This window comes from Myxine glutinosa, chromosome 1 (genome assembly GCF_964187855.1).
Source record: "Myxine glutinosa chromosome 1, kmMyxGlut1.1, whole genome shotgun sequence".
NCBI classification, from domain to species: Eukaryota; Metazoa; Chordata; class Myxini; order Myxiniformes; family Myxinidae; genus Myxine; species Myxine glutinosa.
In genome coordinates this window covers 332,509,608-332,522,821 of record NC_136261.1, presented here as the reverse complement: position 1 = coordinate 332,522,821, position 13,214 = coordinate 332,509,608, and the positions used below count along the sequence as shown (strand labels likewise).

Here is a 13,214-nt window from a genome sequence, read left to right as displayed (position 1 = left end):
AATATTTGCATGAAATTGTTCATAAAAGAAAGTCGTTACTTGTACATTTCTTTCCTTTTGATAATCGTGGGTTGATAACCCCACAGCTGAACTTCACATTATGGTCATTGGAAATTGTTAGGATGAAGCAAAAATAAATCGATCTGGTAATTATCAATTCACTTTAAAGTTATCTTGAAAATTGTAGGAAGCTGATGAATACAAATCAGTTTTTAAAACTACCAACTCAGTCTGGATATGTCAGCTGATATACAGCTCAGTTGTTACATACATCAGTTTTGTGGTTTTTGTCATTGAATGCTGTGCTAGTAGAAAACTGTGGAAATAATTTTCCAACTTTTCAATTTGGAAGAAGATTGCAAATAAAACTTGCATTTGAAATATCTATTAGAATATTGAGTTATTGAGAGGATAAATTGCTAATGCAATGCGGAAACAAGAAAGAGCAATCAGAGATTGCAAACCCTCGCCAGGATGTATTTTCAGTGGTTTTTAAGGCGTTTGTGTTAAAACAAATATGGCGGCCGAACCACGTGGCCAGTGACGTCATCGTTTTTTTTTTTCTCTACCAATTTATCCCTACACGATGCTAAAGAAATTTCATCTTGATCGGATGAGGTTTTGTACTTGTCGAATTATGACGATGACGTCATCATTAACATATTTTATTCCCCATGGAGAGTTCTTTACAATGAGCCATGTCTCAATTTTTTCTATTTAGCGCTTTCAGAGATATTGAGGTGCAAATCTTTTCGGTTTTTCCAAGATGGCGGCCGAACCACGTGACATATGACGTCATAATTATCATAAAAAATTATACAGGTGGAGTTGCACCTATGGTGAAAATTTCCTGTCAATCGGACCAACGGTTGCAGACAAAATCATATTTATTCTGTGCGGACAAACAGACAGACAAACAGACAAACAAACAAACAGACTCAAATGTAATACCCTCTCCTCAGGCGAGGGTAATAAGACTAAAAGAGTTTACAATATAGGTTTTAAGTCGAATCGAGATATAAAATTGTAGGACTAAAAACTTTATTGCATAAGAAAATTTAACTTTTTTACATAATATTAACAGATCTACAACTCTTCGATTGTTTATTGTCCTGAAAAGAAGGCACATTTAAGATTGAGCTGTCTCGTCTGGATTATATTCTCAGCCCAATTACAAACTGTTGGAATGGTGCTTGCAGACAGGGAGTTGCATTACAAAGTGTGTCATCCCTTGGATGGATGTTAAGGTGGGATCCTGTCTTTAGTGGACGTTAAGGATCCAATTGTGGCAGCGATCAAAGAATAGAAAAGTTATCACCAGTACCCTCAACAAATTACAAATGGATGGGCGTACAAGGGGCTCAGGGGGCAAAGGAACATCTAAAATACATAACGCATCAGTGGGAAACCCCACAGATGGCAATGTTGCTCCCAGCAAATGCATACAAAATCCCAGCAAATCCCAGCAAATGCATACAAGAGAAGAAGAAAAAGAAGAAGACGTCGAAGAAAAGGAGGAAGACTGCCATATTTTAATTTCAGATATGCTTAAATAAGTGTACATCTTAAGTTTCAAAAATAGACATCTTGTCAAGAACCTTCATTCCTTAAGTGATGGTGGGTGACTTCAAACATTTAAAGCAACTTTCCTCAACAATGAATTTCATATCCTATAGAAACCACACTTAGGAATTTCATGTACAGATGTAAGTTTTGCTGTAATGGTGGCTGATGATAAGACCAATGTTGAAGATAAATGAGATATAAGCAAAGACAGACAAATCAAGTGAATATTTGTGGAATGTAACAACAACCAAAAAATTGAAATGAAGCCAAAATATCAAAAAGATTGATACCACAAGTTACGTACCTCCTAAATGACTCCGGCGCATAGGCTACGACTGTCACACAAAGCTTGATTGCCTCTGATATAGAGAAACTGAGGTCCTCGTTTCCATAGCAGAAGTCTAAAACAAAGTGGTAATGTTTCACAGTAACTGGCTTGAAATAACTTTTTCATGAAGGTACTTGCAAAGCCACAAACGAAGTACAAATCACTTAATTTTCAAATCAAAAGTGGATCAACGTAACAAGGGCAAAGACATTGTAGAGCAAAAAAAACAAAAAAAACAAAAAAAACAAGCATTTCATATCAAATCAGAAGGTGAGAAGGTAGTTCTGCCCTTAAATAAGGAACAAATGAAAACCCAAATATAAATTAACATTGATATCAGTTGATGGCATGTGAGGCAGGACCAGCAATCGCATTTCAAACAAAATGCAATTGACACTTTTATGAGCTAGGGGTGCAGCATTATTGAGGGTACATCGAGTTTTCTTTCAGCCTTAATTTAGGAATAATTATTAATTTCATACTTTTGCAGTGTTGCATTTTTGTATATATATGTGTACTGTCAACTTCTTAAAAAAACGCCGAACACGTGGAGTTTATAATGTAATTTAATTGTTGAAGGACTGTCCCGCCATTCATTCCAAGTGCCTTTTTCGCACGAGGGATGTGCAGAACATCTGATTGCCAGTTTTTACACAACATAATTGCCTCATGCAATAATCATCCAGCTTGAGCAATTCATGCATCCTTAGGTTTTTGAAGGTGACTGTGGACTCGATGTACGACCCTCCATCGCCCATCATCATAATCATCGGGTGATCTTGATCGGACAAATCCATCACTCAAAGATCAAAGCCCTGTTATTTCATGTTTTTACATATATGGGTGGTCTAAAATGATGTGCCATTTTTTAAACCGCTGTCCCATTTATGTTTTCACCCATTTGTTTGTTTGCCTGTCTGTCAGTTTGGCTCTGAGAAGGATATCTCAAAAAGTTATGGACACATTCAGACAAAACTTGGTGGACCATTTGGGTGACAAGGCCAAATTGATTAGATTTTGGTGAAGATTCAGATCCTGGAACTTTTAAAGTGTTTCTTCACCATTGAGGGATGGGGCCAAAAACGATATACTGTACTGTTTAATATACAATTATTACATTAATGAACAGGCTTATAAATAATTAAATTGATATATGTGGGAAAATTGCATGCTTGGTCAGGGTTGCCCAGATAGCTCAGACGGCAGAGCACTGGTACGGTTCACCAGAGGACCTGGGTTTGATTCCTGATCTGGGCGTGTAATTTTCCCACATATGAATTTAATTAAATAAATAAAAAAATAATAATATAAAATAAAAATAATGAATTTAATTAAATAATATACAATATTTCAACAAGTTGTGACAAAATGATGGATTCAGACAAAATTTGGCTGGATAAGTTGGGTAGGTGACAAGAACAAGCTGATTATATTTTGGTTAATATACGGATGCAGATCCGGCCTGTCAGTGGACCACAAAATGTAAACTGTTCAGTGTTCAGTCTGGCGGAGGTATACCAAGTGCTGTTCTAGTTTTACTAATCTGACTTGCCTAAATAACTTTTTCAGCTTGCCGAAAGAACAAGTTTTAAAGTTTTTCCAAAGAAGTTTCAAACATGTTGAGCAATTTATTTGTGCCCCTTTTCAAGACTTTTTACGATGAAGTCATACATTTCTAAACAAAGGCAGTTTTGTTGGGTCTATCCATATACAATAATTCCACAATACAAAACCATGAAACGTATCAAAATCTGAGAGACAATGTAAGTGTGAAAGACCAAATTAAAGGTGAGTGGTTGAAAATCTTCAGTGAGACCACCCAACAATATAGAGGCTGTAAGAGAAGCTTTTCAGGTTTCTCCAAAAAGGTCAACATGCCAACTTGCACAGCTGGTGGGAACCTCTCACATGACCATTGGCAGAATCATCCATGACCATCTGAAAATGTATTTGTGCAAGATACAGTTACTGCAGCACCAGACCCACTTCTCCTCCTTGGTGCAGTGCTGCCACATCTCCACCTTGGCAAGAGTGGTGACCAGCCAACTTGTCAGAGAGTATGAGGCAGAGACTAAAGTCGGAGAGGGGGGAAAGATTATTACCAGGTCCAAGAGAGTGAACTGATCCAAGAAAGCATCAGAGATGGGCTGAGCCAAGAGTGGCAGAGGTCTGACTGACTGAGCACTTCCTGTTGGACCCAGGGTTATATACCACTAGCAGAAGTACCCGGCATTGCCAGGCGGGGGAGGGGAGGGGGGAGGGGAGGGGAGGGGAACGGGAGAAGAGGGGGGGAGGGGAGAAGAGGGGGGGGGAGGGGAGAAGAGGGGGGGGGGGGGAGAAGAGGGGGAGGGGGAGGGGGAGAGGGGAGAAGAGGGGGAGAGGGGAGAAGAGGGCGGGATGGGGAGGGTGAGGGATGGGAAGGGGTGGGAGGGGGAGGGGGAGGGGGAGAGGGGAGGGGTAGGGGGAGGGGGGAGGGGGAGGGATGGGAGGGGGTGGGAAGGGGAGGAGAGGAGGGGTAGGAGGGGAGGGGGAGGGGTAGGAGTGGAGGGGGAGGGGTAGGGGGGAGGGGAGGGGGAGGTTACATTACACTGATTTACATTGAAAACTGCTGAAATATGTACGCAACCTCAACTTAGCACAGTTTAGTAAATACTCGAGATAAATCCATGCGGTAAAAGATTGCTGAGAGTTGCTAAGACCTACGACTTAGAAATTCCACCTGGACACACTTCAGGGGACACTTTCAAAGGGGAGATGTGCTTATTCCTTCTAAAAAATATTTTAGGTGTGCTATAGACACGATATTTGCATGCATCGGTTTTCAAAAATCGAGCAAATATGGTAAATATTACTCACGTGAAACCAGGATCCGTCTTGGTGGTAGCCATGAGTGTGTAGATGTCACATGATCAGTCATGAAGAGTGGTTAAGTCCAAAATATGACATACCATGGCATAAAAACGATTTGCCCGCAAAGCATTGCACCGCACGGCGGTCACAGAGTGCTATGCACAGCGTGACGTAAGTAGTGCGCGCAGCGCCCCTGGCGGAATTACCGGGTCCCTATCAAAAGACGTTTAATTCATATCGCACAAAATTGACAAAAATCGACACAAAACACGATCGCTTTTCGCTCTGAATTACGTGCAAACGTGTGACGGAAATCACCATCGCCCAGAATCGAATGCCAACCAAGATGGCGCCCGGTAACTGCATCTCCACCTATGTGGAGTGAATGGCAATGGTCACATCACGTGATCGCTCTGGGCAAATCAGTCTAGCGGCGGGGATGGAACATCACGTGATCGCTCTGAGCGAATCAGCGAGCTGTTCTGCACCGCTGAGATTAGCGGGTACTTCGCTGATATGCGCTGAGGGTAAATATGAATAAAAAATATGGATCGTCAAATATTTTGAGGTCGGCCATGTTCGTCCCAGGCTCAATGGCCATGTCTACGCCAAATATCAAGCACGTGAGCCTCTCCGTTTTGGAGTCTATCGGTAACATTACACACACACACACACAAACACACACACACACACACCACACACACACACACACACACACACACACACACACACACACACACACACACACACACACACACAAACTGTGTTTTATATATATATATATAGATTACCCTCACCCTGCTGAAAGTCACGTTCCCCACCTCTCTCCCACCCTCAAACCCCTTGAGGCTCAGCAATGACAGGCCATAAGGGTCTCCACTGCCATGAGCTCCACCAATGAGACCCCAGAGGTTCCACCAAATCACAGTCGAAGGCGCTCAGGAATCCCTGTCCTGAGGCCCAGTGAGTCTCTGCCCCCAAGGACATTCATGAATCCCAATCTCGGCAATGAACCAATACCCACCACCCACGATGATGTACAGCTGGAAAGGAGGACATTTCCTACTCTGCTTGTGGGGGAAAGTGGATGTGTATCCCCCTCACCCCATCCTGCTCAACCACCCCCAGGGTCCATGGAGGAGAAGAAATAGACTGGATGCCTTTATGTAGCTGTCTCAAAATCAGACAACACCCATCCCCCCAGCGGCATCATTCAGAGACTCGTTACCCTCACACACTCTTATACAGGTGAGAGGTTCTAAAAGCTACACAAACAAAAATGGTGTCTGCAGCCTTAATCTGACTATTGCTCCCTTCCCAATATTCATAACCATATCACTGTGGCGGACACGAAAGCCCACTGGCGTGGTGACATCATTCCGCGCACCAAGTGGGCGGCGGCCATGCCCGAGGGGTAGGCGTGGCCTCAGGATATACACCGGGCGCGCAGCCCGGAGTGCGCCAGTGCTACAGTGACCTCTTTGGAATAAAGAACTATAAACTTACCGCGTTGTCCGCTTCCTCCTTGGTAGCAAGACACGCGCGTAGCACCGCGTGCTTCATTGGTGACCTCCGACATTCGAGTCAGCCGTCACTGACTCCCCGAAACCGCCGCAACAATGGCTACCAACGCGGTCTCCATCAAGCTCCCCGAATTCTGGGAGTCACAAGCCGAAGTTTGGTTCCTGCAGGCAGAAGCCCAGTTCCGACTTCGAGGCATCACGGTGGACGAGACCATGTACTGCCACGTGGTCGCCGCCCTCGGGCCCGGCACGGCCACCCGCGTCGTATCGGTCCTAAGGGATCCACCTGCCGACGGCAAGTATGAGGCGGTCAAGCGTCTCCTCCTCGCCATGTTCGGCCTTACGGTGGACGCACGGCCCGATCGCCTCTTGGACCTCCCCGAGATCGGGGACACGCGACCGTCTGTCCGTATGGACCATATGCTGGCGCTCATGGGCGACGAAACCCCGAACGCTCTATTCCGGGCGTTGTTTCGACGCCAGCTGCCAGCACGAGTCTGCCTCGCTTTGGCTGGTTCCGCGTTAACGGAACCCCGTGCGCTCGCTGCTGAGGCCGACAAATACTACGCGGCTTTGGACACGCAGGCGAGTCTTGGTGCGGTTGCCGCTCCCGAGGCTCCCGAAGCTTTCCCCGATGCACCGCACCTCGTGTCCGCCGTCACGCCCCGCCCACCACCACCGCCGCCGCCGCCGCGAAGAAAACCGCGGCCTCCGACGCCGCACCTGCCCGCCTGGTGTTCCTTCCACACCAGGTTCGGCCACGAGGCTCGGCAGTGTCGCCCGCCGTGCTCATTCGGCAGGTCGGGAAACGGGCGAGCCGGCGCTCGGTGGCAATGGTGAGCGTCGGCAATTCCAACAGCCTGCTGTACATAACGGACACCTTGTCCGGGCGCCGTTACCTGTGCGATACGGGGAGCGCAGGTGAGTGTCGTTCCTGCCGGTACGTCCGACAAGCACACCGCGGGCCGAGGTCCCGCGCTGCTTGCGGCCAATGGTACGTCTATACGCACGTACGGAAAACACTGTCTCTCCCTGCGGTTCGGAGGGCAGGTTTTCCGTTGGTCGTTCGTTATGGCCGACGTGCCCATGGCACTGCTCGGCGCGGACTTCTTATGTGCTAATGGATTTACTGGTCGATGTAAAGCACAGAAGGCTTGTCCAGGCTGAGACGTTCAGCTCGCTCGCGTGTGCGCTGCCCGGCTCGTTGAGCAGCTCACAGAGCGGCTCATCGAGCGGCTCGCCGAGCGGCTTACTGAGCGGTTCCGTTCCGGCCAGGTTCATCTGTACGCTTCCGGCAGCGGACGAATTCGCCCGCCTCCTCGCGGGTTTTCCGGCCCTCACGCGGCCGACCTTCTCGGCGGGGACCGTCAAGCACGGGGTGGAACACCACATCCCCACCGCCAGGCCACCGGTCTATGCCCGGGCACGCCGCCTCGAGCCGACGAAGCTCGCCGTAGCTAAAGCGGAGTTCGCTACGCTGGAGCGGCTCGGCATCATGCGGCGCTCCGAGAGCGCGTGGGCGTCCCCGCTCCACATCGTGCCCAAGCCCGGCGGGGGATGGCGACCGTGCGGGGACTACTGGCGCCTCAACGACGCCACCACCCCCGACCGCTACCCCGTCCCCCACATTCAGGACTTTTCCGCCCGCTTGGCGAATATGTCCTTCTTTTCAAAGGTGGACCTCGTACGCGGCTACCATCAGGTCCCTGTCAGGCCGGAGGACATCCCGAAGACGGCTGTCATCACGCCATTCGGGCTTTTCGAATTTCTTCGGATGCCCTTCGGTTTGAAAAATGCGGCTCAGGCGTTCCAGCGCCTCATGGACAGCGTCTTGCACGGCTTGGATTTTTTGTACGTATACCTGGATGACATCCTCCTCGCCAGCGCGTCCCGCGAAGAGCACCTTCACCATCTCCGCACGCTCTTCGAACGTCTGGGCCAGCACGGCCTGATCGTGAACCCCGCCAAGTGCCGGTTCGGTGTCGCTGAAATCGACCTTTTGGGGCACCGCGTCACCAGGCACGGGGCCGTCCCCCTACCGGCCAAGGTGGAGGCGGTGAAGGGGTTTCCGCGCTCCCGCACGATCAAGGGGCTCCAGGAGTTCCTGGGCATGGTAAACGTTTACCATCGGTTCCTGCCCCGCATCGCCCAGCTCCTGCGCCCCTTACACAAGGCCCTTCGAGGGAAGCCGGGCAAAGGTGACGTTACCTGGACCGAGCAGATGGACGCGGCATTCTCGGGCGCGAAGCTCGCCTTGGCCAACGCCACCATGCTCGCGCACCCGGCGCTCGATGCACCGATCGCCCTCACCTCCGAAGCCTCGGACTACGCGGTGGGCGCGGTGTACGAGCAATGGGTGCATGGAGCTTGGCAACCGCTGGCGTTTTTCAGCCGGCAGCTTCGCCCGCCCGAACGCCGTTACAGCACCTTCGACCGCGAGTTGCTTGGGCTTCACCTGGCAGTCAGGCACTTCCGCCATCTGCTTGAGGGCCGTGCGTTCACGGCCTTCGTCGACCACAAGCCGCTGGTTTTCGCGATGGGCAAGGTCACCGAGCCGTAGTCGGCCCGGCAACAGCCTCACCTCGCGGCCGTGTCCGAGTACACGACGGACATCCGGCACGTCACGGGAAAGGACAACCCGGTGGCCGATTGCCTTTCCCGGGCCGTCGCCCACGCAGTCCACCTTGGCATCGACTATGCCCGGATGGCAGCGGACCAGGCCGCCGACCCCGGGGTCCAGGCCCTGCGGACCGCCGTCACGGGCCTCCGCGTCACCGAGGTGCCCTTCGACGGCACGGGCACGGCCCTCGTTTGCGACGTCTCCCTCGGGCGGCCTCGCCCCATCGTGCCCGCAGGCTGGCAGGCAGCGCCAGGTTTTTGACGCCATCCACGGCCTGTCCCACCCGGGCACGAGGGCCTCCCAGCGGTTGGTCGCCAACAAGTTTGTCTGGCATGGCCTCCGGAAGGCCGTCCACGGCTGGACCAGGACGTGCCTCGCGTGCCAGCGCGCAAAGGTGCACCGACACACCCAGGCCCCCTTGGCCCCGTTTACGGTGCCGGAACGTCGGTTCGACCACGTTCACGTGGACCTGGTGGGACCTCTGCCCCCCTCGCGGGGTTTCACCCATGTCCTCACCATGGTGGACCACACCACCCGGTGGCCGGAGGCCGTGCCTTTGGCGGCGACGACGGCGGCAGACGTCGCGCAGGCGTTCATCACCACCTGGGTCGCCCGGTTCGGCGCCCCCTCGGACATCTCGTCCGACCGCGGCCCCCAGTTCACCTCGGAGCTCTGGGCCGCGGTCGCGCAGGGGCTCGGGGTCCAGCTGCACCGAACCACGGCCTACCACCCCCAGGCCAACGGCCTGTGCGAGCGATTCCACCGCTCGTTGAAGGCTGCGCTCCGGGCCACCCTCCGCGACGGCGGCTGGGTCGACAGGCTCCCCTGGGTCCTGCTGGGCCTCCGGACGGCGCCCAAGGAGGACCTGCGCGCATCCGCGGCAGAGTTGGTCTTTGGACAACCGCTGCGGGTGCCGGGCGAGTTCCTCCCCGACCCCACGGCACCTTGGTCCGCGGCGCAGGAGCGTTCTGCGCTGCAGGAGACCGCCCGGAGGTTCGCCCCGGTGCCGACGGCACACCACGGGCACCCTCCTACACACGTCGCCCCGGAGCTTCGCACCGCGGAGTATGTCTTCGTCCGGCACGATGCCTACCGGACACCACTGCGGCCCCCGTACGACGGGCCTTTCCGCGTGCTGGAGACCGGGGTGAAACATTTCACCCTGGACATCGGCGGCACTCCTGACCGGGTCTCCATAGACCGCCTCAAGCCGGCCCACCTCGACATGGACCACCTACCACCGGTGGCTCGGCCCCCATGTCGGGGCCGCCCCCCTGCGGGCGGACCCCCGGCACCGACCAGCACCGCAGGCACGCCGCCCCCCGGTCCGGCACCCATCCCGGGTACAGCCGGGGGCATCCCACCTGGCATCCCTGCACACCGGACGCCGCCGGTCGCCAGAGGGCGCTTCGGCCGGGTCATCCGTTTGCCCCGCAAACTGGCCCTCCAGGTGCGCGGGAATTCTGGGGGGGCGCGAGTGGCGGACACGAAAACCCACTGGCGTGGTGACATCATTCCGTGCACCAAGTGGGCGGTGGCCACGCCCGAGGGGTAGGCCTGGCCTCAGGATATACACCGGGCGCGCAGCCCGGAGCGCGCCAGTGCTACAGTGACCTCTTTGGAATAAAGAACTATAAACTTACCACGTTGTCCGCTTCCTCCTTGGTAGTAAGTCACGCACGTAGCACCGCGTGCTTCATCACAATAAATGATGTAAACCTGCTCACGCATCTTGCAATTAGAGAAATGCCTTAATGAGGAAATTTTGTCACTCCCAAATTGGAACTCATTAATGAACAACCTCAGAAGAGTATTTTGGGTTTATTCCCAAATCAAATGTTCAATTACAGGTTAAGTGTGCATACCAGAATGGTTTAAACACAAAGCTGTGCTCAACCTCTTTCATAGAAACTCATCCAACTGTCAATTATCATCACCTGTGTGGAAAACTCCTCCAATGTTATTATCACTAATGCAGCTGTAGGGATAGCTCAAGGACGAATATATTGTACTCTAAACCTACGTTCTATTCTGGGTCCGATCCTGACATTGACTATAAAAACTGTCATCGTGGTCCTTAACTGGCATGGCATTGCATTAATGAGTGTGCCATCCGTCGGCATCCTTTAAGGGTTACTGAAATGAATTTTTTCAAAAATGAGTTTTAGTAAAATTATCTTCTATATATATATTATATATTATACTATATTATATTTATATTATATATATTTATATATATATAAAAGAAAGTTTTTGTTTGTTTGTGTTACGGATTCGTCACTTCCGTTGTGGTGGTTTTCATCCACTGTAAACATTTTTGATTCCATGTACTATTATTGTTTTCAAAAGGTTTATTGTTTATGAACTGTTTTCAAAAGGTGAAAAAGTTAGAGTTAAAAAAAACCGGAAACCGGATCGGGAACCGGACGACGACGAAGAGGAAGAAGAGAAAAAAGAAGGTGGAGCGAGTGAGTCGGAGAAGAAGCATAGTTGCTTTGCGGTCTGGAGCGAACGTTGGCGAGCAAGAGTCACAAGTGAACTTTGGGTTTCCCGGGAAAGGGATTCCTGCGACAGAATTGTTATCGCTGTGACATATCAACCTGCGTGTCAGGTTTTGCGGTCGATTCCGAAGAGAATCGTTGGACTGCCGTTACGTCTCGAGAACGGGCCGTCGGCCATTTTGACTCACGCGCTTTGCGCATCACGCAAGGTCTTTGCCTTGTTTCAGCCATTTTCACCGCATTCAGATGTTTATCTGGGGTGTGTGTGTGCAACGTGGCCTTTGAAGGTTAATTTACGGTTCGCCGACTGTGAGCCGTGAAACGTCCATACCCGGGGGTGAGATTTCCCAGTCGCCTGGAGGGCGCCTTGTGATTTCCCAGTCGTCTAGAGGGCGCCTTTGCACAGCTTTGGCAGCAGGAATGTAACTGCCAACCCAACGGCATTCTGGTCTCGATTGGACATTGTTCTGACGATCGCTGGAGCGGATCGACTTCGCCTTGAAGCCGGAATCAACTTTGGCTTTAAGCCGGGATTAGAGACATTGGGAATCCTCTTCTCTTCGCTCACTTGGAGCACAGTGAGTTATATTGTACGAAACTGATGGTACCATCATAGGATATATATTGATTGTACTTTTGATTAATATTATTGTTGTACTGTTATTCTTGTGTGATCTTAATACAATATTGGTTTGTTGGTAACAATTGGTGTGGCTTCACCATTGATCTTTGACATACAGAATAACACATTTTTCTGCCGTGACTCCTCTCAGGGCTCGGAGGTACACCGTGACCAGGGGGTTGGGGAGGAGCGCGTAACAGTTTGTCTGCACATGCTAATCTCCTGAACGGTGAAAGATAGGAGGAAACCTCTGAAACAAAAAAAATCGGGACGGGCCCCGGGAAGGTTATAGGCTAGGTGGCGAGGCCGGTCGAGGCCACCTCGGCCAGGCTGGGCCCATTTCGCAATTAAAAGCTGAGCTGAATTATAGTAGTCAATCTTCTACGGCCGCGAGTAAAAGCTGAATTATAGTAGTAAATTCATTCAAAAAGAACTAAAAATGTCGGGACGGGCCCCGGGAAGGTTATAGGCTAGGTGGCGAGGCCGGTTGAGGCCGCTTCGGCTGGGCTGGGCCCATTTCGCAATTAAAAGCTGAGCTGAATTATAGTAGTCAATCTTCTACGGCCGCGAGTAAAAGCTGAATTATAGTAGTAAATTCATTCAAAAAGAACTAAAAATGTCGGGACGGGCCCCGGAAAGGTTTTAGGCTAGGTAGCGAGGCCGGTCGAGGACGCCTCGGCCGGGCTGGGCCAATTTTGCAATTAAAAGCTGAGCTGAATTATAGTAGTCAATCTTCTACGGCTGCGAGTAAAAGCTGAATTATAGTAGTAAATTCATTCAAAAATAACCCGGGCAACGCCGGGTGCTTTCGGCTAGTTATACATAAGTAATAAATAAAGAAGTGTGGTTGAACATTTATTTCATATGTAAGAGTGAAGCTGATACCATCTCAGATCACCCCCCATCCAAAACCATGATCTTTTCTATCCACACTAACCATCACACGACCCTCCAAGCCCACCTATTTCCAAATACACCAGGATTTCCTTCCTGAGAATTTGCTTCTGTATCCATTTTGTCCACCCTGTGCATCCTCCCCTAATGCCCATTCTACCCCACATCCCTGATTTGTCCAAGTGTCCCACTATTTTGACCCTGAACACTGCTGTTGGTGTGTCCACCTTCTCTCCACCTCCCTTTCCACGGCTCCTTTTGTTGTTATCTTATTTTCCGCTCTATGATCTAGCTCTTCCATGAGCCTCGA

The 13,214-nt window shown here is 50.8% G+C and overlaps 1 protein-coding gene across 1 annotated transcript in view; it reads right to left on the bottom strand.

Annotated features, from left to right (window-relative positions):
- Window positions 1–13,214, bottom strand: part of UNC80 (unc-80 subunit of NALCN channel complex) — a 502,852-nt gene that overhangs the window by 122,369 nt on the left and 367,269 nt on the right. Inside the window, exon 48 of the mRNA XM_078779534.1 lies at window positions 1,871–1,967. Coding sequence (XP_078635660.1) covers window positions 1,871–1,967 — 97 coding nt within the window. The remainder of the gene's footprint in view (window positions 1–1,870; window positions 1,968–13,214) is intronic.